The sequence below is a fragment of the Prionailurus viverrinus genome, chromosome B2 (assembly GCF_022837055.1).
Source record: "Prionailurus viverrinus isolate Anna chromosome B2, UM_Priviv_1.0, whole genome shotgun sequence".
In the NCBI taxonomy this organism is placed as follows: domain Eukaryota; kingdom Metazoa; phylum Chordata; class Mammalia; order Carnivora; family Felidae; genus Prionailurus; species Prionailurus viverrinus.
Window position 1 is genome coordinate 18544144 of NC_062565.1, and position 24157 is coordinate 18568300.

The window sequence follows — 24157 nt, forward strand, 5'->3', positions numbered from 1 at the left end:
GAGTTCTTCCAACGAGTTCCTTTCACGCACTACACGTTTCCTGTGGGTCATCTCATCTGTGCCCATCAGCTTCAGCTTTTCAGTGAAGACTCAACTTGTATCTCCAACTCAGATCTCCATCCCGCCCTCCAGGGTTGTGTATTAAACCGCTTTCAATCATCAGATGCTCCTGCTATCGTATTGAAAACCACACTGTCCTCTATGTGGTTTTCCCAACTAGGAAACTGGAAATCATCCTCAGTTCTTACCTTTTCGTTAATCAAATCAACCACCTGGTCCTGTTCGTTCACCGCCCAAGCATTTCTCTAACCTCGTTCCTCTTCTCTGGCTCCATTGCCACATCCTTAAAGCTACGGCACCTGACCCCTCGCTGTGGCTATACCTACTTTACTGGTCTCCCTGTGTTGTGATCAGCCCTCCACTCTGCTGCCAGAGATACTTTCTAAAATGACAATCTGATTAGCTTTCCCCTCTTTGAAATCTGTGATTGTTTCCTGTTCATCCATAATGCTTAGCACATAAGAGACCTTCAATAGTTTTGAAAGAATGAAAGGTAAAACTCAAAAATTATACTGAAGTGTATTCAGTGTCTTGCTCTCTGATTCTTGTCCATTTTTCCAACTTGCCCTTCTATTTTTCTGCCCTTAGCCTTCTGTACTCTGGCAATGATCAAATCTTTTATAGTTTCAGGATTAAGCTTCTTTGCCGTTGACATGTTGTTCTTTTTTTTTCCTGATACTTGCCTTGTTGACTGTCCCCAGGAAAACCAGGTGGTGTTTTCCTTCAGTTCTAATGAGCTTTGGTGAAATATCCACCCTAGCAATTCCTTATTGGTTTGCTTATAGATTAGATTCCCATAAATGATACGCTCCTAAAAGGGGAACTTTGCCTTTCCTATTTAGTATCTCAGCATCTAGTAAATTGTCTGGCACATGATCAAAGCTCAAAAAAGTAGCAAGATAGGGTGTCAGTTCAACCGAGGTTATGACATACTAAACCAGGAACAGGCTGTGACATGCCAGAGCCTGCCGTTGGCTTATTTATTATTTATTAAGGATACTTTTCTTCGATCGGAAGGAAATCATTTAAGACTGGAAAAATATTTAGGAAAGCAGTGATGAGGGGCGAAGATGATAGGGACATAATAATTGCTTTCTATTTTTATTTTGTGTTTCCTTTGCAGAAGAGGTAATGAATAAAGAAAGCATTGGAGAAAAATAGTTTTGAGACTTTTTTTTTTCCAGAATAGTTATATGGTGAGGGTTGAGCAGACAGGAGAAAATCTCAGAGGTCCATCATTAATGTAGTTTAGGCAGCAGGAGGAAGTTTTGCTGATTTTAGAGCTTGCCAGAGGGTTTGGACGGTCTAGGTCAGATCAACAGCTGGGGGCAACGTAGGTAAAGAAAGTGCAGGGAATTGTCAGAGTAGAGAGAAAAGTCAAGGATATGTCAGCAATAACACAGTCGCAGCTGACTTGATGAGATAAGGTACTTTCCCTGGCTCTTTAAATTGTGCTTCGTTTTATAACTTGATGCGTTTGTGAAACAGAGTGATCAGAACACCTTAATGATTGACTTTGTGGTTTTAATGAGGAGTTAAGTTTTTTTTTTTATGAAACACGTTTACAGATGCATTGTGGACCTCAGTTCTTGTGTGGTCTGTTTTCTCGGATGATATTGTTGTTCTGTTTTTATCCATCTGCCGTGTCATACCTGAGGCAATGATGGGAGGTATCCCAGGCTTGGCTCCTGGAAGGGAATGGCATGTCTTTGGGAGGCTGCCCTCGTATTTCTGGATGAAAGAAAGATGTGGATTAACCAGAAAAATAAGAAAGCATGTGGGAATCAGTCATAATATCTTTAGGTAAAACAACTGAAGACATTTTGCCTGTTGTTTTCAAAACGAGAAACCAGCCCCAACGGGCTCTCCACCATGTGATAAAAACAAGAGAAAAAAATTTTTATCAAGTTACAAAATGTAACAACAATGTAGCAGGGATTCCATTGTGCTCCACTATGTGAGTCTTAAGTGAGTCTTAAGCACATAAGACTTAAGCACAGGAGCACTCACTATGTGAGTCTTAAGGTCTTGCTTGACCTCTCCCGAGCCCAGTGTTCTTGTCTGTAAAACAATAGGAATGACACTTGCCCTTCTTACTTCATAATGTTGTGAAAGGTAAATTTGATACAGCATCTGAAAGTATTTTTGAATAATTTAAAGTGTTACATGAAAGTAAGTTATTATTCCTGTGTTATATTATATTATATTATATTATATTATATTATATTATATTAATTTTACTTTATTTATGGTCTAGATTCTGGTCTCACCCAACTTTCTTAGGTGGAGTTCTCTAGTTGCAAGACATGGAATAGGAAATTGGAGGCATGCCATGTAGATGAGATCACAAGCTTGAGGTCGGAGTCAGGGACAGGCGAGTTTGAACTCCAAGTATACGGTTTCATATTGGGTGACATTGGGCAATTGGCTTCTCTATGCCTCAGTTTTTTGTTTTTATTCCGTAAAATGGAAATAATAATAGAACCCACCTCATAAGTTGGTGTGAGGCTTATATTAAAACATAAAATAATATGTGAGATAATTTGGATGAACTCTTAATAGAGTGCCTGGGTCATTGTAGGCATGTGATAAAGATTAGCTTCAGTAAGGAAGATATCTCAACTACTCTGGATAAATGGCTGGGACCTTGGCAATGAGCTCTGGAAAGAATTGTTGCATTGGTGAATATAAATTTTATAAAGCCAGGCAAATGCTTCTTCTTCTTCTTCTTTTTTTTTTTAAGACTGGTAGATCCATCAAAAGCCTTTATTAAGATCTTTTCCCTCAATGGTTTGTTATTTTCCAAACTGAAGACCCTGCCAGATTCTGAACGTAATTGTTCCTTAGTTAAGATTAGTCCAGAAAGCACAAGTGGATAACATGATATTATGTTCAGTAGGCATTGTGATTAGTGGGAAAGACTTTATTCATTCATTCATAACCCTCTACTCATCTTACCATGTGAAAACAAGGAAAATAAATTGAGTAACAACAACAGAAGAGCCTACACACACACACACACACACACACACACACACACATACACACACAAATATATATATGTATATTACATATAATATATATATACCTATACATACACATATGCCCACATATATATCTCATACATATACGTAATCTTTTAAATATAAGTATATATGTATTCGTGTGTATTTATATATGTAAATATACATTTACAGAGCATCCAATATTACCAAGTGTTACAGACAATATAGTAATGATGAATAATTAAATTAGACATAGATTTTTTTTTATTTACAAAGTGTTATGACCTATTCTGAGTATTTTATATATCTTAACTGATTTATTGCTCATATTATAAGGCAGATAAATGTTACCATTCACACTTTACAGGTGAGGAAACTAAGGCTCAGAGATATTCAAGAACTTGGTCACATAAATCATAAGAGTGGACTGGAATTTGAACCTAGTTGACCTAGGTATGGTGCCCACTCTATGAAGCAATAGAACTAATAGCTAGTTGTTAGCGAAAAGTAAGTGATGCAACAAATTCATATTGAGACGGAGAAGAATAGAACATCTGCTCAACCCAAATCTCTATCAAGTGAGATCTCTGACAGCTTAACAAACCAAGATTAATGGGAGGAGAATGTGAATTTTTGTTTTAAATGTTAATGTACTCAGTGTCCCCAGTGGATGATTAATAAAGTTGAATTAATTATTCCTGGAAAAACAAATATAGACATCCCATTTTCTGTAACTCTATTGCTCTAGATCAAATGGAATTATCACATAGAGAATTGGAATCAAAGGAATCCATTGTGCATTTTGCATGTTAATTTGTTTATTTATTTATTTACTTATTTATTTCTGTTTATTTTCTGAGAGAGAGAGACAGAGCATGAGCACGGGAGAGGCAGAGAGAGATACACACACACAGAATCTGAAGCGGGCTTAAGTATCCAAGCTGACAGCACAGAACCCAATGCAGGGCTCAAACCCACAAACCGTGAGATCATGGCCTGAGCCGAAGTCAGACGCTGAACTCACTGAGCCACCCAGGTGCCCCTCATGTTAATTTGTTTAATGCTTTCAGTTTAGATTATTCAAATATACATACCCAGGCATGTAGAGTTTAAAGAAATGTGAGAATTGGGATGCCTGGGTGGCTCAGTCGGTTCAGCGTCTGACTTCGGCTCAGGCCATGATCTTTCGGTTTGTGGGTTTGAGCCCCGCGTTGGGCTCCGTGCTGACAGCTCAGAGCCTGGAGCCTGCCTCGGATTTTGTGTTTCCCTCTCTCTCTTCCCCTTCCCCACTCGCAGTCTGCCTCTCTGTCTCTCTCAAAAGTAAATAAACATTAAAAAAATAGAGAAATATGAGAATTGATAAGGAAACAACATCGTGATGTAAGTTTATGTGGGGTTATCCATAATCTCATCCACTTGAAGAAGACCTCACTTCATGGCCTGGAGAAATATATTAATTAAGGAGCAGAAACTAAAGGTAGTTTGTCCATTTTGTGTGTGCATGTGTGTGTGTGTGTGTGTGTGTGTGTGTGTGTGTGTAATCCAAAATACATAGCAAATCTTGGTAGATATTTTATTTTTCTGAAATGAAGGGTAAAACCTTAAAATTAAGTATTATGGAATCCAAGGTGGAGCAAAAAATAAAGGAGAAATCAAATATGGCCAGGGCTGTAGAACTGAGGCATTCTGGTTGCACAGAGCATGGGTCTCTCTCCTTACAGGGTGGATGTCCTCTCTAGTAATCACCTCACTGCAGTTGGGTCAAGAGAAATCAGAAGAGTTGAGCCACCCAGGACCTTTTATAATTCTCCGAGCCTGTTTTAATCTGTTTATTTGCCTCAAGGTCATATTCCAACATAATTTAGCACTCATTGTCAAACAATGGACAGACACTGCCATTGTCATTGAATGAAGAAATAAAAAGATCGCCTTCAGTCTGCTAAAATTTGTATGTGAGGTTTTTTTTTTTTTTCTTTACTCAATGTTTCAAATGCCCTGTACTTCCATCTGATTGGACATTGTAGGCCTTGTGTTCGATCTCTGAATCCTCAGTGGGCTCCGATCTGAGATCATGTTGATTGGCTCAGTCCTGGATCAGATGTCCCAGCCTAGGAGTGGGCGGGGTTGGCCTCAGCTTCCTGAACCTGAAGGCTCCTGTGGGCAGCTGGGAAATATTCATATTTTAAGAACACTAATCCACCTCTTGTAATTTTTTAGAGATATTTATTTCCAGTCTATGGTCCAATCTATGGACTAAAATAGTTTTTCAGCTTTCCTTGTGGGGAATGGTTTTTTTGATTTGTGTGGTTTTTTTTTAATTATTATTATTTTAATGTTTATTTTTGAGAAAGATAGAGACAGAGCACAAGAGGGGAGGAGCAGAGAGAGAGGGAGACACAGAATCTGAAACAGGCTGCAGGCTCTGAGCTGTTAGCACAGAGCCCGATGTGGGGCTTGAACCCACCAGCCGTGAGATCATGCCCTGAGCCGAAGTGGGACACTTAAGCAACTGAGCCACCTGGAGCGCCCCTTCTTGTGTGGAATGGTTTTATTCCTTACGTTCTCCCTTCTCCCTGAAACTGTCATTTTACCTCTTCTTTTAGCATGTATTGTGATCATAGCTACTTGTAAACATTTTGAATGATTTGAGATACCATAGTTTTTGCATGAATGTATAATTTTTGAAGGACTGTTTGATGAAGGGTGGGGACTAGAAATGCAAGATTGTTAAGAATGAGAAAGGGTGGGACAGGCTGTGGAGGAAGGAAAAAAATGTGAATTCTGTTCTAAAACCCATGCTGTTTGGACTCGCCTGAAATTACCGAAATTACTGAAATTGCAGAAGATACTGTTTTCCTAAACCTCTTAACTAAGATAGAGATATGTAAATGTCTGTTTTTTTCCAGTTACTTCCCCTCCCCAAGTGATTAAAAGAAAACATCACAATTCGGCATAAATACATTTTTTTTAAATATAACACTTTCATTCCTTGCTGAACAGTTGTGCAAATATTAGCAAAAGGCTTCTTACTAAAGTACGTAAGGCACTTTAACAAAAGCTTAGCTGTTCTCCTGGCTTCTCTTCTCTCTTTGCTCCTATCCATTCCAGAATTAGTGCTTAAGGTATAACTGATCATTTTACTTCCTTGGTCAAAAGCCTTAACTAGTTTCTCACAGGTGTCCCTGTCCAGTTAATTATATTTTGAGGGAGGCATCATGGGATGGGGGACAAACTTGTGTTTTGTAGTCAAAGAGTAATGCGTTCAAATAGCCTCCAAGTCTTACGTCATATGTGGTCTTAGACAAGTCATTGAAACTCTCAGGGTATCAGTGTCAGTAATTCACATCATACCATGTTGTCACAACTATTATGTGTAACAAAAATATTAGCTGTGAAATCGTATATAAATCATTCAGTATCTTTCATTAGGAATTTCCCATTTTATCTGTTTTTGATCTTATAGTACGTTGTACCATTATTCAAATGTATTTTATTGCAAACTTAATCGCAATTTTCTTATGGACAAGGACTTTTTCTTATAGCCTCTACTTGATAGGAACTTAGAAATATATGTTAACTTAATATTTTTTGAAAAAAAATCTTGGGGCGCCTGGGTGGCGCAGTCGGTTAAGCGTCCTACTTCAGCCAGGTCACGATCTCGCGGTCCGGGAGTTCGAGCCCCGTGTCAGGCCCTGGGCTGATGGCTCAGAGCCTGGAGCCTGTTTCTGATTCTGTGTCTCCCTCTCTCTCTGCCCCTCCCCGTTCATGCTCTGTCTCTCTCTGTCCCCAAAATAAATAAACGTTGGAAAAAAAAAATTAAAAAAAAAATCTTATTTTGAGAGAGAGAGAAAAAGAGAGAGTGTGTGTGCACAGTGGTGGAGGGGCAAAGAGAGAGGAAGAGAGAGAGAAAATCCCAAGCAGTCTCCATGCTCAGTGTGGAGACCCTGGCACGATGTGGGGTTTGTTGTAGGGCTTGATCCCATGACTGTGAGATCTTGAGCTAAGCCAAAGTCAAGAGCCTGATGTTTAACTGGTTGTGCCATTTAGGCACCCTAACTTAAAATTAAAGAATACTTGTTTAGCTCCTAAAATGTAAATGTCATTTTATGCGAAATTAAGGCATTGAAAGAGCAGAACATACGTGTGTGTGTGTGTGTCTGTGTGTGTCTGTGTATGTGTAAAATGTCTCACCATTATTTCAAGTGATTCTTGTTTATTTGGTACAGATACCAGAGGGTCCTATTAAGATTTAACCTGGCTTGGGCACCTGGGTGGCTCAGTCAGTTAACCATCTGACTCTTGGTTTTGGCTCAGGTCATGATCTCACGGTTTGTGTCCTTGAGCTCTGTGTCAGACTCTGTGCTGACAGTGCAGAGCCTGCTTGGGATTCTCTCTCTCTCTCTCCCTTTCTCTCTGCCCCTCCCTTGTTGTGCTCTCTCTCTCAAAATAAATAAATAAGCTTAAAAAAAGTAAAGATTTTATCTGTTTCTGTAAAAAACCTGCAAAAGAATGAACCTGACCACTTTCTTACACCACACACAAAAATAAATTCAAAATGGATGAGAGACCTAAATGTGAGACAGGAGACCATCAAAGTCCTAGAGGAGAAAACAGGGAACAACCTCTTTGACCTCAGCTGCAGCAACTTCTTTCTAGATATGTCTTCAGAAGCAAGGGAAGTAAAAACAAAAAATGAACTATTGAGACCTCATCAAGATAAAAAGCTTCTGCATAGTGAAGGAAAAAAAATCAAGAAAACTAAAAGATAACCTGTGGAATGGGAGAAGATATTTGCAAATGACATATCGGATAAAGGGTTGGTATCCAAAATCTATAAAGAACTTAACAAACTCAAGAAACAAATAATCCAGTGAAGAAATGGGCAGAAGACATGAATAGATGTTTTCGAAAGAAGACATCCAGATGACCAACAGGTACATGAAAAGGTGCTCACTCATCATCAGAGAAATACAAATCAAAACGATAATGAGATGCCACCTCAGACCTGTCAACATGCCGAAAATTAACAATTGAGGAAACAACAGATGTTGGCGAGGATGAGAAATCCTGCACTGTTGGTGGGAATGCAAACTGGTGCAGCCACTCTGGAAAACACTATGGAGATTCCTAAAAAAGCTAAAAATAGATCTACCCTATGACCCAGCAATGGCACTACAAGGTATTTATCCAAAGGATACAAAAATGCTTATTTGAAGGGGCACATGCATCCCAATGTTTATAGCAGTGCTATCAACAATAACCAATCCAGGGGCGCCTGGGTGGCTCAGTCGGTTGAGTGACGGACTTCATCTCAGGTCATGATCTCGCAGCGCGTCCGGCTCTGTGCTGACAGCTCAGAACCTGGAGCCTGCTTCGGATTCTGTGTCTCCCTTTCTCTCTCTGTCCCTCCCTTATTCACACTCGGTCTCTGTCTCTCTCAAAATGAATAAACATCAAAATAAAATAAAAACAATAGCCAATCACAATGGAATACTATTTGGCAATCAAAAATAATGAAATCTCACCATTTGCAACAACGTGGATGGAGTGTATTATGTCACAGCGAAATAAGTCAGTCAGAGAACAAACAGATGGTTGCTGGAAGGTAGGTGAGGGGGGATGGGCTAAATGGGGGATGGGCCTTCCGGAGGCCACTTTTCAGGATGACGACTGGGTGTTGTATGTGAGTGATGAATCACTGGGCTCTACTCCTGACACTAGTAATTCATTGGATGTTAACTAACCTGAATTTAAATAACTAAATTGAAAAACATAAAGATTTTACCTGGTTCTATAAAATAACTTATAAATTATCTCCGTGTATGCTTTTGAGGAATCTGTTTTTTATTCTTGTGTTCACCTTGCTCCATAGTTTAGTTCTATTACTTCATTGAAAACTCTCCGTACTTGAAGCTTCTCAGTGATTCTCCTTGTTCTGTGATAAGTCCCCCCATGTTGGACTGTCGGCCTGCTCATTCCCAGGGAACATCAAGCATTCGATAACTGTTGATGAAAGTAATATAAAATATTAAGAAGGCCTTAAGAAGGTGAATGACATCTGTGCAAAAGGGGAGACAGATAGAGTGCCACAAATAATTCGTACGTTTGAAAATGCCCACATAAATTTAATACTGGTGGAAAAATTGTATAACTGTTAAAGAAAGCTCCTCAGAATGCTTTCTTTCCCCCATTTATATTAAGTGGCTTCATTTTAGAAAATATAATTTTTTATAGTGGAAAAACCACCTGGAGATTTTTTTGTCACTTTTTTTTTCCTATTGCTACTACTTCCTAACTCCAGTGTCCCTAAGGTAATTAGTGGGCTGAAATTTACATCATCGGCTTTGAGATTCTGTGAATATGAAGGAATAGCATTGTATGGTGACATATGGTGATGAGCATAGCAGAGCATATAAACTTGTGGAGTCGAAACCTGTGCACCCGAAAGTAATGTCACATTGTGTGTCAACTGTACTCGGATAAAAACAAATTATTTTAACTATTAATGATGTGATTTGGGGTCGCTCAGTTAAGTGTCCCACTTTGGCTCAGGTCATGATCTCGTGGTCTACTGGTTCAAGCCCCGGGTCAGGCTCTGTGCTGACAGCTCAGAGCCCGGAGCCTGCTTCCGATTCTGTGTCTCCCTCTCTCTCTGCCCCTCCCCACTCGCACTCTGTCTCTCTCTCAAAAATGAATAAACATTAGGGCGCCTGGGTGGCGCAGTCGGTTAAGCGTCCGACTTCAGCCAGGTCACGATCTTGCGGTCCGTGAGTTCGAGCCCCGCGTCGGGCTCGGGGCTGATGGCTCAGAGCCTGGAGCCTGTTTCCGATTCTGTGTCTCCCTCTCTCTCTGCCCCTCCCCCGTTCATGCTCTGTCTCTCTCTGTCCCAAAAATAAATAAACGTTGAAAAAAAAAATAGAAAAAAAAAAGAATAAACATTAAAAAATTTTTTAAAAAGATGTGATTTTTTAATGACAAGTTTTTGTCGAGTCCCAATTCTTACTGTACTGCCACAATTTCCAACAAAATTTTGGAGATTTATGCAGATGATGGGATTATTTGGGGGATGATGCTTTAAATACACATATATAAATATATGTGTGTATATATGTATATATATGTGTATATATATATGTATATATATATATATATACACATATATATATTTAACGTTTATGTTTACTTATTTCTGAGAGAGAGAGAGACAGAGTACAAGCAGGGGAGGGGTGGAGAGAGAGGGAGACACAGAATCGGAAGCAGGCTCCAGGCTCTGAACTGACAGATATTCCAATATTATGGAAGTTGTTCTAAAAGTGCTGGTCGAGTGCAAGATGAATATCTTTGACTGGAGTACATCAGAGACAATACGGTGAAGTCCGTATTTTGATATATCTAGAGATGAATAATATCTGGTCATTGATTGCTTCATTTTTGATGCTAAAATTGGTTGTTGGTTTATGGTGATGGTATCGTGACTCATCTGTGATTTTCCCTTTGAAATTAAAAAGTCTGTGTGATTACTTGGGTATCAAACAGTATTCACTTCCTCATCAACTAGTCACTTTTGACGGCTTTATGTCAATTGATAATCCTTGCCAGAAATAATTCATTAAGAATTGCAAGATGATGGCTTTATATTCTACCATTTTGTCTAAATTCGTTAGCCCTAATTCTTCCATAAATAGAACTTGCTTTGACCAACTGCAATTATTTTGTTATCTTAAATAGCTTCTTCTAAATGACAGGGCACATGTAGAAACAGTTTTCATGGTATTAGGTCATTGGTAGACCCTTTCCTCTGCTTGAAAAGCCAAAGGCATGATTTTATTTATTATTTTAGTTTTCAAAGGCATGATTTTATATTTAACATCAGAACCATTTTTCCCTCACGACTCTAAAATACATCTCAATAAGGCACTTATTACAAATACTTTGAAAATTAAATAAATTTAGGAAATTGGTATGTTAGGAAAGTTTTCACGAGTTTGTAAAGTGATGCATTATTCCTCAGCTACTTCTCAGTATCTTCCTTAGTCTGGATCATACCAAATACTTCTTGCATATTTGATTTTATGTTTCTTAGAAATTTAAATTTAAATGTTCTTTCTTTCTCAACTCATGTCTCCAAAATTTTTATATTCCCCTACATATTAATAGAAAACCCATTCTTTTTTATATTTTTTTAAATGTTTTATTTATTTTTGAGACAGATGGAGACAGAGCATGAGCAGGGGAGGGGCAGAGAGAGAGAGAGACACAGAATCCGAAACAGGCCCCAGGCTCTGAGCTGTCAGTGCGGAGCCCGACTCGGGGCTCAAACTCGCAAACCGTGAGGTCATGACCTGAGCCGAAGTCGGATGCTTAACCGACTGAGCCACCCAGGAGCCCCTAGAAAACCCATTCTTATAACGGTCTGGGATCTGACTCCCAAGAGCTTTAAGTAGAAGATGTGAAGAATGGAAAGACGAAGACAACTTTCATTGTTTTTTGATCAAATGTTGTACATGACCATCACTTCTATATTTGTACATGTTGTACATGACCACAGATTTTTTTTTCTTATTTTGTTTCTTTTTGGAGAGTTTTATGTTTTCTGTCTTTTTAAGTAGCAGATGTAAAAGTTAAAAAGGTGTAATTCTTGTAGCCAATATGGAGCAGATAGTCCATATCACAGTGTGTCAAGCTCCTCAAGGATGCTCTGTATTTGGAGAAAGGCTTCCGGGAGTTTTTTGTTTGTTTGTTTGTTTTGTTAACCATAGTGTATCCTCACTCTTCACTCTGATATTTGAGAAACATAATACAGAGTTTAAAGTACTTTAATGTTATTATGAGTTTCATCTGGCAAGATTAAGCTATTTAAGTTTTCTAAGGTATTATTTTTCTTAAATTTTTAAAAATGTTTTATTTATTTTTGAGACAGAGAGAGACAGAGCATGAACGGGGGAGGGGCAGAGAGAGAGGGAGACACAGAATCCGAAGCAGGCTCCAGGCTCTAAGCTGTCAGCACAGGGCCCGACGTGGGGCTGGAACTCACAAACTGTGAGATCATGACCTGAGCCGAAGTCAGACGCTTACATGACTGAGCTACCCAGGCACCCCAAGTTTTCCAAGGCATTATTGCCTATTATTCTTTAGTAATTCTTGCCAAACTGTTCCCTGTGTAATCCCCAATTATAACAAACCATCCCTTGTTCAGACTAATAGGATATGGTGGACAGTCTGGGTGGCAAAATATTTTGAAACAAATTCTACACACACACACACACACACACACACACGAATTATTTTTCTCTAAAAGCAGATATATGACTAAAGCGGCAAGAAATAATTGTTACATAATAAAGTTGGGGGTAAAATCTTCCTTAATGAAGTGATACCTTTTAATTAGCTCACCGTTAATAAATCGTCCGTGCTTCCGGAGTCCTTGAGAGGATTTGAAAATAGTTGGCTCCGTGAGGGAATTCATCATCTTTGCAAACTATGCTTGCCCTGTTTGGTCTTTTTTGGAAAATGGTTGGTGCAAAGGAAAATTTCCTAAGTTTTAATAAAGTTTTACTGTTTAGCTCTCTGCACGCCTTTCCAAAGGACCATACACATCCATCGATGCAAGCCTTAATTGTTGGCACAAGGATGTTGATTTGATCATGGGCTAATAATAGAAACTATATGGAGTGAAGTGAGTGAAAAAACTGTCACCCTGTGCATGTAACGTCTAAAAAGGCAATGTGACTCTGTGCAGGGCCAATTACATGGATTAAGATGGGTCTTTGTTGGGGCGCCTGGGTGGCTCTGTCAGTTAAACGACTTACTCGGGCTCAGGTCATGATCTCACGGTTCCCCGGTTGGAGCCCGTGTGGGGCTCTGTGCTGCCAGTGTGGAGCCTGGAGCCTGCTTTGGACTCTGTGTCTCCCTCTCTCTCTGCCCCTCCCCCACTCGCACTCTCTCTCAAAAATAAATAAACATTTAAAAAAGAAAAAAAGACTGAGCTCTGGAACCACAGAGAGCTGTCTCCAGTCTCCACCGCGTACCCAAACCTCAAGGTCTCTGAGCCTCAGTTTACCCATCTGCAAAATAAGTGTGATGCTCAGAGTGCATGCATTATAGGGCTGTTGCAAGAATCAAACGACGTAATGCCTACAAAAGTGCTTAGAAGTGCCTCGCAAGGTGGCTTCATTAATTCCCGTCACCTAAATTCCATCGTCTTGCTGGTGAGAACCAGAAGCTCTGATCTCTTCTGTTACTGTCAGACTCAGGTAGTTCACTCCTATTTACCGTTGCCACGCGGGTATCACAAAAACACTGCACGTTTAACAGGTGCGACCTGGAGGCTTGTATTTCGTTCCTCAAAACTGTGTTTGCATTGCCTGCCCCACCTTTCCTTTCTCAGTAAATGGCACCACAGACCATTGATTTACTTAGGCCAGAAATCTCAAGTTGGCTTTTCGTTTTTCATTTCCCCTCATCTTCCTCATTCAGTTCATCAGCAAGGCTTCATAGGTGAGTCAAGTGGTTCGCCCTGTAGGTTGCTCTACATACACCGTTTGCTCCTCGGTAAACTTGCGAGTCTAAATCTGCCACGTTTTCTGTCACACAAGACTAAAGTGTGAGGCCACACCTGTAGGGCTCCTGTACCCTATGCTTCTGGTTGCTTTCCATCAATGGGGAGTCTTGTTAAGGGTTAAGAAGGAGAGAAGAGAGAAGTCATATAATAGTTAGTTCCTCCCTCCTCCTTGTGAGGTCAAGGCTGCATTGAGCTGGCTCTGTCCCTCCACCCAGGGTCTCTGTTCTACTCAAGAGAGATGACTTTATATGACTCTCCTTCCAGTGTCTGGTGATGGCTGTGTGTCCTCATCCCTTCACGCCTGATGGTAGAATCAGCCTGCTCCTAAATCCATAGCTCTTGATAAAACATTTGTCATCATCTCATTTTGAGAATGCCCGCATTTCTACTGGGACTTTTTCTGATACAGACCCTGAACTTGGGCTTTCTTGGTGATTAACCACAACAAAATTCCCATTTTGCGTAATGTGGTTAACTGGTTAACTAGGCTTATGCCCGCCATGTTGGAACATGGGGTTCATGTCTCTCAGAATTTTAACTGAAAGTCTAGCATGACCCTTCAGTTCCTTGGTTTCTCCTCAAATTGTCACACACTTCTGCAGTTCCTGCAGGATTTCTGCCTTGGAGAGGAGGGGATGAGGTGGGAGGAAGCCACCATACGTACACGTTTGGCTGCTTGATTTCCTTATTTTTACCTCCTTCTTCAGTTCCCACTCCACGTGGAGCAAAAGGGGGGAAGAGTCCCCACTGCCTCTTGCTTTCTGGTTGTGACTTCTTTTTGATGTTCTCCGTCTTGAGAAGACATTTCCCCTCTCCAATTATCTGAAGCTGAATGTTACCATAGCTGAACTTTGCTGAGAATTGTGATCTATTGGAGGGAGGAATAAATAGACACACATTTAATAGTTTCAAAATTTCATCACTGGTTATACATAGGTCAGATAATTATAACTTATTTACTCAAACTTTTTAATGGCTTCCTAGTTGCATATAATATGTAGATTGGTTAACATCACCTGCATGTCCAGCAAGGTCTGGCTCCTATTTATATTTCTAACCCAAGTTCCCAGTATTCTCCTCTGGGGCTATACTTAGGTCACAGCCAAACTTCTTTCCTTCCTTTCGTTTCCTTTCGTTTCCTTTCGTTTCCTTTCGTTTCCTTTCGTTTCCTTTCCTTTCCTTTCCTTTCCATAAAACTATGTCCTACCTCAGGACCTTTGTACATGCTGTTCTTTCTGCCTGGAACAATTAATTTCTTTTGCTCTTTGCATGGCTAAACAATTTTTTTACTAGTCTCATTAAAAAAAAATTCTGTCTTTCCTAACCTTCCCCCACAAACTTGTCCCTTAAAATTCTTCTCTATACTATTCTTTGGGTTCTTCTCTGCATTTTCCATTCTTATCATACTTGCTATTGTTTTATTCATTTCTCAAGTTTGTTTTATTTATCATGTCCAGTAGAAAGATGGTTTTACAATGTCAAGTATAATGTATATATTTGTATACCACTGTATTTCTGGCTTCTAGCACAGTGTCTGGCATAAAGCAAAACCATAATAAATATCTGTAGAATAGGAGGCTGAACAAAGTACAGGGCCTAGTACAATGAGTATCAATGCTCAATAAATGCACATTAGCATTGCTATTATGAAACTCCTTCTAAACTATGTGATAAACTTGAGAAGATTTACTTACTAGAATTTACTTACTAGAAGATTTACTTACTAGAATCACAATATATGACATGGCATCCTTTCAGTGGAAACGTGTGGTAGGGAAGGTCTTCTCTTGAAGAGATTTGTGGGTTTGGTTTTTGTCTAACCAAGTGGACTCCATTAAGATTCACTGAAGACCTACACAGTTTTAAATGGAATTAGATAAGCAGACAAAGCACCTGCTTGGATTGAAAGAGACCGAGAGAGGGGCACCTGGGTGGCTCAGTCAGTTAAGTGTCTGACTTCAGCTCAGGTCATGATCTCATGGTTTGTGAGTTCGAGCCCTGCGTCGGGCTCTCTGCTGTCAGTACAGAGTCCGCTTTGGATCTTCTGTTCCTTTCTCTGTGCCCCTCTCCAGCTTGTGTGCCACCCCCCCCCCTCAAAAATAAATAAACATTTTAAAAAAAGAAAGAGACTGAGAGAGAACAAAATAAAGATGTCTTTGGACTCCCAAATTCTATTGGCAGAAAACAGGTTGAGAACACTATGTAGCTGCAAACGTGGGTTACCTTTCATTAAAAAAAAAAGCAGGGAAGATCCAAAGAGTGGAACCAGGCAACTAGAGGACAGAGCTGAGAGCCATAGAGAAGCATTCCAACCTTGAGACTTAATCAAGGAACTACCAACATTTGCTTGTTTGGATTTCATCATTGTCGGGGACTCAGGATCTTGGCCTCCTCTTAGCACCTTTTCATAGTTCCATCCCGCACTGTATCAGGATTCATCTGTGTGGCCAATAGGCTGTAGCAGAAGTGCTGCTCTGTCATTTCCAAGGTTAGGTTACAAAGGACAGCAGCTTCCATTCTGAGATCTTTCTCCCTCTTTCATTTCCTCATCATTCACTTTCACTAAATATGTTGATATTTGTCCATATGATACCCTTTCAGAACATCTGGATCAGTATTCTTAGAAGGGTTGCTGCGTGTTGTATTTTGCATGGCGCAATCCTGAGTTATGCCTGTTTGTCCTAGAATAATTGTTTCCTCATTGACTACCCAAGTGTTCTGGATTGGATGATAAATTACACGATCACAATTATTATTAACATCTCTAGCATCCTACACATTCAGCCATATGTCCATTTACATTTTGTTAAACCGTACCATTGTGTGGTGTGTATGCAGGCACGTGTGTGTGTGTGAGTGTGTGTGTGTGTGTGTGTGTGAGAGACAGAGAGAGAGAGAAGCGGAGACAAAGAAAGCTGGTTTTTCAGGGCGCGTGGGTGGCTCAGTTGGTTAAGCGTCTGACTTCAGCTCAGTTCACGATCTTGCAGTTCGTGAGTTCATTCCCTGCATCGGGCTCTGTTCTGATGGCTCAGAACCTGGAGCCTGCTTCACATTCTGTGTCTCCCTCTCTCTCTGCCCTTCTCCCGTTTGCACTGTCTCTCTCAAAAATAAATAAACATTAAAAAAAGCTGGCTTTGCATCTCTCAATTATTTCTCCTCCTTTTTAAATGCTTTTATAATTCTCTCCACCTTCCTGGCCAAAAGTAACTAAGCAGAGTTAGGAAAGTCATAGTCTATAAAAGGTGGCTGCAAAAGGTGTAAGTCCCATGTTCTCATTTGTCTCCTGGAACCTCAACCCTTATAGTAGCATATCCAGGTCTTAGAAAAACCAACTTCTACATACAATGCTTCAAGTATTTTTTTGACCAATTTTATTTCATTTCTTTTTTCTTCCATGCAGGACCTGAAATGTGGAGGGGAAGGACTCAGTCAGTACATTCCTATGTCATGTTTAAACACTGACAAAACATTTGACAAGTACGTTCCTTCATGGTGGATTGAATGCATTTTATTTTATTTTGTTTGTTTCACTCTAGGTTAAATATGGGGCAATTATAGGTACCAAGCAGCCCGAGTTTGATTCACCTTAAGGATCAGGTTTGTGGGAGACATGACCTCCCTTCCTCTTGAGATTTATCTGTGCCCTTCCATTCCTATATGACTGTTGGGGATGGGGCCATCATAGTAATGGAAGTATAGCTTGGAACCACCCCTTACTTACCTCTCAGGAAGTATCTAAATTCTTCGTCTAGTGTAGGAGCTTCCAAGATCAGGCTGTGGCACCTGCTGTTTCTCTGTGCCAGGAGAGGAAGTGCAGTAGTGGTGGGTGTGGGTTCAGAGGGGCTCTCAAGGTAGATGGTCTCCCTTTGAATCTCAGGCTTTTATCCCTTATGACCATGTGACCTCAAATAAGATGGTCAACATTCCCCAGCATCGGTTCATCAGTGAAGTAGAAATAATAATACCTCATTGGATTATCTGAAGGGTTAAATGAAATAATAGATATAATGTTTTCAAAAGAGTACCTTGAACATGCTAGGCATCCCATAAGTGTTAGTTAATACTGTATATCAGGGGTTCTCAACAGGGATCAGTTTTGGCCTCAAGAGACATTTGGCAATGTCTGGAGACTTTTTAAAAAAATGTTTTTATTTATTTTTGAGACAGAGAGAGACAGAGCATGAGCAGGGGAGGGGCAGAGAGAGAAGGAGACATAGAATCCAAAGCAGGCTCCACGCTCTGAGCTGTCAGTACAGAGCCCAACGCCGGGCTCGAACTCACGGACTGTGAGATCATGACCTGAGCTGAAGTTGGACGCTCAACCGACTGAGCCACCCAGGAGCCCCTGGAGACATTTTTTTTTTTATTATTATTATCATGACTGGGACTAGGGAAGGGTCTGTTAATGGCATCTGGTGGTCGGGGGCCAGGGATCTTGCTAAACATTCTACAATGCACAGGCCAGCCTCTACAACAAAGGATTATGGGGTTCAAAATGTCAATAGTGCAGAGGTTGAGAAATCCTGTTGTATATATCAATGCTGTTTGCTCATTGTAATTTTACTTAATTTCTAATCTGACTAGCAGAGAAAATAAGGTATCAGCTGGAGTGGGGCCTGTCTCTCTGTGAAGACAATTCAGTGCCTCAGGGAACATGCCAAGCAGGCAAGATTGTATTTTGCTGAGATGTCATTCACTGCTCAAGGTGGTATCACGGAGGTATAGGGTAGCATGTTCCCAGCGCCCAACTTTTCTGTGTTAGGACTTCAGACCAGGAAAATGGCCAGGGATGTCTACAAGACATTATATGCAAGGGAGTTAATTACAGACTCATTTACAGTAGTGAGAGTTGGAACGAACCTAAATATCCAACAATAAGAGATTATGCCATGCGGAAAAAAAATCTAGTCACATGGAAAATGCCTATAATGTACAAAGTGGTAAATATGGGTTACAAAATAGTATTTACTTCATCAGTCTTATTTTGTAAAGAATAAAAAGGTATATTTTGCTACCTGGCTATGAGGAACGGACCTCAATATTTCATCAGTGTTTATATCAGGGTCGTGGACTAATGGATGACTACTGTGGGGCTTTTTATACAATTAAATTTTGCATAATGTGCAAACATAAGCATATATTTCTATAATCACAAAAGTAATAAGTATTGTATATGAGGGGAAACAGAGAGTAATAATATGCTACAGGACCTAATTCAAAATGAGCTCATGTCTGGTCTGGTTCCTGGTCTAGGGTCTGACTACTCACTCCAAGGGGACACCAATCTCTAGACTTACCTCTCCGTACCTGATAAGGTGTTAAAACTGTGTATTAACCTTTTGATGTGCATTGTGTTTCTTTTTAACTAAGGGAGGTATTCTTAGGAAACCTTTAATTACAAAGAACTAGGATTGTGACTAAGGAACTTCCCCCCACCTTTAGGATGATAATCATGAATTCAGCATCTAATTATTTAGATTAAGTTTTTAAGATATTTCATGAGTGCCTTACAATGCTTATCAAAAGAACAAAGAAAGAAACTGAGGAAACCATCTCACTGTGGTTAACACATCAAGTTTGATGTTTACTAATGAAATCTGTTTACCTTCATAACTGTATAATAGGGCCATTAAAGACAATAGATACAGTAGTTTAAAAGTAATAAAATTTACAACAAAGTGTATTTAATTTGAAATTGAATTGCCAGCAAATGGTGTCCTAATGAACCCTTGTGTCAATGGAGCTCTAACCAAATTAAGGGAAATCATTTCTATCACAAGAAACTAAATCAGCTGTGAGATCCAAAAAGGCCATTCCTCTGGTGGGGGTACAGTCATTGTCACAGATGGCTCTGCTGATGGAATTAAGCTTAAGTTAGGAGAAATGAAATATAAGATCCTTCTTAATTCAAATGAATTTGGGAACGCAGGCAAATGTTAGAAGCTCAAAATTAAATAAATAAATAAATGAATAAATAAATAAATGAGTCATAAAAAAGAACCTCAAATAAAGACAGTAAATGTTAACAGGAAAAAAAAAGCCTGGGGAACATTTTTGAAGGTAGAAATAGATCTTGATTTCTGGCCATTGCATTAAAAAAATAAAAAAAGTTTATGTCATATCAGCTATTCAGCTATTTGAACGATTCCTCTATTTCCAAGTTTCTTCATCAGTTTATAAGATTGAAGGAGTGGGGGGCTGAAAATGAAGTGGCAAAATGTCTTACCAAATATTTGATCTTCGGTAATTTCTGAAACGAGCCACATTTTAATTACTGGGAGATCAGTATTGACTACAGGGAGTCTTGAATTTTATAGAGATCACATTTCAAAAGCTACTCATCTCCCCAACTTTAATCAACGGTAGTTGTGTGGTATTTATCTAATTCTCAGTTAATCTGACACAATGTTTGAGGAAAACATCGAATTGTGTTGTGGTTCCAAAGGCAAACCTTTTCATTATCCCCATTGTCAATTTCTCTTCCTTTTATCTCCCCTCCTCTTGTACCCACTGCAGAGTGCCAAGTCAACCATTAATTGCACATCGAGATGTCTGGAAAGAAAACAGGCCGGCCGAGCTCTGTACGCTCACAGACGTAACTCACGAATCAAAGGCAGCAGCAGCAGGACCTTGCTGGAAGGTGAGACTCTCATGACTCTTTCTCGGATGCAAAAACGTGAAATGATGAGATCAACGGTTCTTGGCTCGCTGTCCTGCTTGGCTTTTCCTCCTGCTGGGACCCTCTAGAGAAACAGAGTTTCAACAGGTCTTGGTAAATATCTTTGAGGAGAATTCTACGCTCAAATAGAAGGGCTAAAATTCTCGACTGTAAAGCATTGGGAATTCCTCAAGAACGGTGTGCACAGTGCCAGGCTGGGTTCCCACTAGACAATGAGGCAGGACTGTCTCCATGCAAATGAGACAGGTTTGAGATTTGATGAATCTTCTGTCTTCGGTCCCTACTCATCTGACACTCGCTTTGAGGAAGGTTGTAAATGCAAGAGAGATTGTGGTATAATTCCTCAGACTGGCATTTCTGCCCCCTAGTCACCATTCGATTATCTTCCAAATTGCTGTGTTTCAGAGAGATAAAGATTTTTTATGGCTTGCTGACTTGAAACAACCACAAGAGCCAGCAAAGAAATGACTAAGCGGCCATGCATAGTAATTCCATTGGTAAATGACAAAATCTTTGTTTGTATGACATTTCCAAAATTACTACAGAAGATGGATCTAAAATACAAAATGTCACATTTGGCATGCAAAACTATCACAATATATTTCAGTATAAAATTCATAGAGGCGTTTAATTTAGAATGTGTTTAATAACTCGGTCTGCCTGCATCAGTAATCCTGCCTTGAGGTTTAAAGAGCTTGTCTTATTTATTCACATGGCGTTAATTTTTAAAAAAAAATATTTTTGGAAGCCAACATATTAAGGTTAAGTCTTTATTGTTAATTAAGATTTTCTAATTAAGCCAAAAATAATTGTTATTCTGATTGGTTTTTAAGTATGACTTCTGTGAGAAAACAAAAGAAGTTTAGCAACTTCCACTGTTTATTTAGCTGTGATTTGATTCCAGAAGCATACTATCTATATGGAAATATATATTATCGCTCACAAAATAAAGTCTAGGCAGGATTAAAAGGTACTTAACCGTTGGCTGCAGATTAATGGGTAGCTACTAACTCCAGGAGCCAAGAGAGTACAGTAAACTGCTTCGAAGAACGGCATTATTTTTTGCTTAAAGCACAATGTAATAGAGAATTCTTTGAGGTCAAATGATTCCAAAGACTATTTGGGACTTGTGAGTATAGAAAACATGACTTAATGACATTTGAGTTATTAATAATCCCAGTTTAATTTTTGTTTAATCTGAAACAAGTCCATTAAAAAAAATCTTATCCATTTGGATAAACTTCCCAGCACTTGCTAAAAATGAAAATGGCCTATTCCTAAAAATGAAAATGGCCTGTTCCTGTGAGTGGAAGGTAAGCAATGAAGTTCAAATGCCCCATAAAATATTCTTGACTCCTGTTCTTTAGTTACATACAATGTATGCTAAGTTTTAGGTTAAAGCACACACAAATGCTACTCCGTCCTTTAGGTTGTTTTTTTTCTCTCCTTGGAAGCCCATGGGGTAAGTTGACCTCATGCTTAAACTGAATAAAAGTATCTATCAGGTGAAGGGTTTGTCTGACCTACTTTGGACTTGACTCATCAAGGTGGAATAGGGACCAAGGGCAGGCTGCCCCAAATGTACCACAAGGGCACACAGACTATTTTGAATTGAAGCTACTTGAGAGACAGCCAGTGCAAGACCACTCAGATCCTCCTCCGTCCCCCTGAAAATAGGAAATAAATCTCCCATATGAAAAGTACCCTCCCTTAATTAAGAAGTGAAAAGACATCCTTATCACCAGAGATTGGAACTTTCAAGTGAAGAACGCTGTAGAAAGCTTGTTATTTATTTATTTTTTTTTACTGATCTACAATCTCAGCCCAGAGTTTGCTTGGAATTACTTCCTAATTGAAACTCTTAAACACCCGTTTTCTTTATCCTGTTTCTTTCTCGCAACATTATTTTGTTTCTTCCTAACATGTCTAAAAACTGCTTTCCTTGGTCATTTCTTTATGTCTCGTTTTCATTATTGGGCCTCCTTGTGCGTGTCAAAAAACGTTGGCTTCTTTCTCCAGTTCATCTGTTCACGTAAACTTAATTTTCAGTCCAGCAAAGACCTGGAGGGGTAGAGAAAAAAGCATTTTCCTCTCCTACGGCATCCTGTGGTCTGTGATTAGTGTCAGAGGTAAGGGTTTTTGCCTTCCAAACTCTTGAGTTTGAAACTCACGGCCCATACTCACCCTCCCAGATACCTCGAAGAGGCACGATGTGTGGTTTTCAGAAGTGTTGGTATCCTGTTAATTCTATCTTATTATAATAGATGAATGGTTTCTGATGTCACAGATCATTAACATACCATGCTTAAAAATTGGCTAACCTTTCCCCTGGCGTAATTGGCAGGTTTGCCTTTTGACCTCCTAATTATATATCGTGTGTCCTCCTCTGTTATCATTGCTAATACCTGACAATTACAGGTTGAGCGAAAATAATTGTCTATTTCCCCCCACCCCCAAGAAGTGCATTGTGGCTAATTGTGTGGTTTCATCCAGTTCCTGCGTATTTCAGGAGACCTGCCTTGTCTCTAGGTTGAGCGCAGCCAGGCGCCTCAGCATCTTCAAGTACGGATGAAATGTGCAAGAGGCCTCAAGAACAAGGCTCCCCGAGGCTCCTACCGCCTCAGGGTGTCCCTGCTTGGTCGACCAGGTGGCTGTGTCTTCCAGTGGCAGCAAACGGAGCAGCTGAAGACCAGAACACACCCAGTGAGGCATGATGGAAATTTTTATGATCTGGGGCTCTATTTCCACGAAAGCCTTTATGTGGTAAGCTGGCCTTTTTGCACACATGTCCCTTTTTAGGTAGCTTCCTCACTCTTCCTATCTATCCATCTTTTCGTCTCTACTCATGTGGCTTGAGATATTCAACTTTGCGGAGTGAACAGAAAGGGTTGCATTCATTCATTCGTTCCTTCAGCCAATACCCAATGAGCCCCCACTATGCACCAAGCATGTGTTGTGGACCATAAAGGGACACCCTAAGTCCCGTGTAAAATGGAAATGCTGTCTTTATTTAGCAACCACATGTATGGTGGATGCTTGGTCTAGTTCTCCTCCTTTTTAGGATTTACATGCTGAGTGATTAATGATGTACATTGTTGGGCGTGTAGTACATGGATAAGCGTGTAAGCAGCCAGGGACGCTGATTTTAGGTGAGAACCAAGCTTGAGGCCAGAAGAGAAGTTGGAAGGATTGTTCAGAAAATATATTATGGATATAGGGAGGGGTTCTAGAGAAGACACTGCTGAGTAAAGGAGGAAGAAGGTGGGTAAGGTTAACCAGTGACCCTGGATGCAGGGATGAGAAACAGGCTGGAGACCATCAAGTTCCCTTTGGAAGCAGAGAGAAGGCTCAGTCTCGTCTGGGGCATGTTCCATGAAACTCTAGCCCTCCCCCCCCCCCCCCCCCCCCCCGCCCACACACAAAAAAGAAAGGAGGGTGGGGAGGGGCATCTGGGGGGGCTCAGTAGGTTGTGTCTGACTTCAGCTCAGGTCATGATCTCATGGTTCGTGGGTTTGAGCCCCTTGTCGGGCTCTGTGCTGACAGCTGGGAGCCTGGAGCCTGCTTCGGATTCTGTGTCTCCCTCTCTCTCTGCCCTTCCCGTGCTTGCGCTCTGTCTCTCTTTGTCTCTCAAAGGTGAATAAATGTTAACAAAATAAAATAATAATAATAATAATAAAGGAGGGTGGGTTAGTCCTGGGACACTTACCACATGCTGGTGCATTGGACGTTGAGCATGAGCACAGACTGTCCACAAATACAGAATTGCCTTTTACACTATTAATTTGAAAGAGTAAAACACACATCTTGAGGGTCCATATAGGTATCGCAGAGTGATATTTAAGAGAAAAGCTA

General features: G+C 40.1%; 1 protein-coding gene across 1 annotated transcript in view; it reads left to right on the forward strand.

The window, feature by feature from the left end:
- LOC125166398 (uncharacterized) overlaps window positions 1–24157 on the forward strand; it is a 301490-nt gene that overhangs the window by 64120 nt on the left and 213213 nt on the right. The window contains exons 10-11 of the mRNA XM_047860338.1: window positions 20072–20266; window positions 22835–23068. Of these exons, the coding sequence (XP_047716294.1) occupies window positions 20072–20266; window positions 22835–23068 (429 nt within the window). The remainder of the gene's footprint in view (window positions 1–20071; window positions 20267–22834; window positions 23069–24157) is intronic.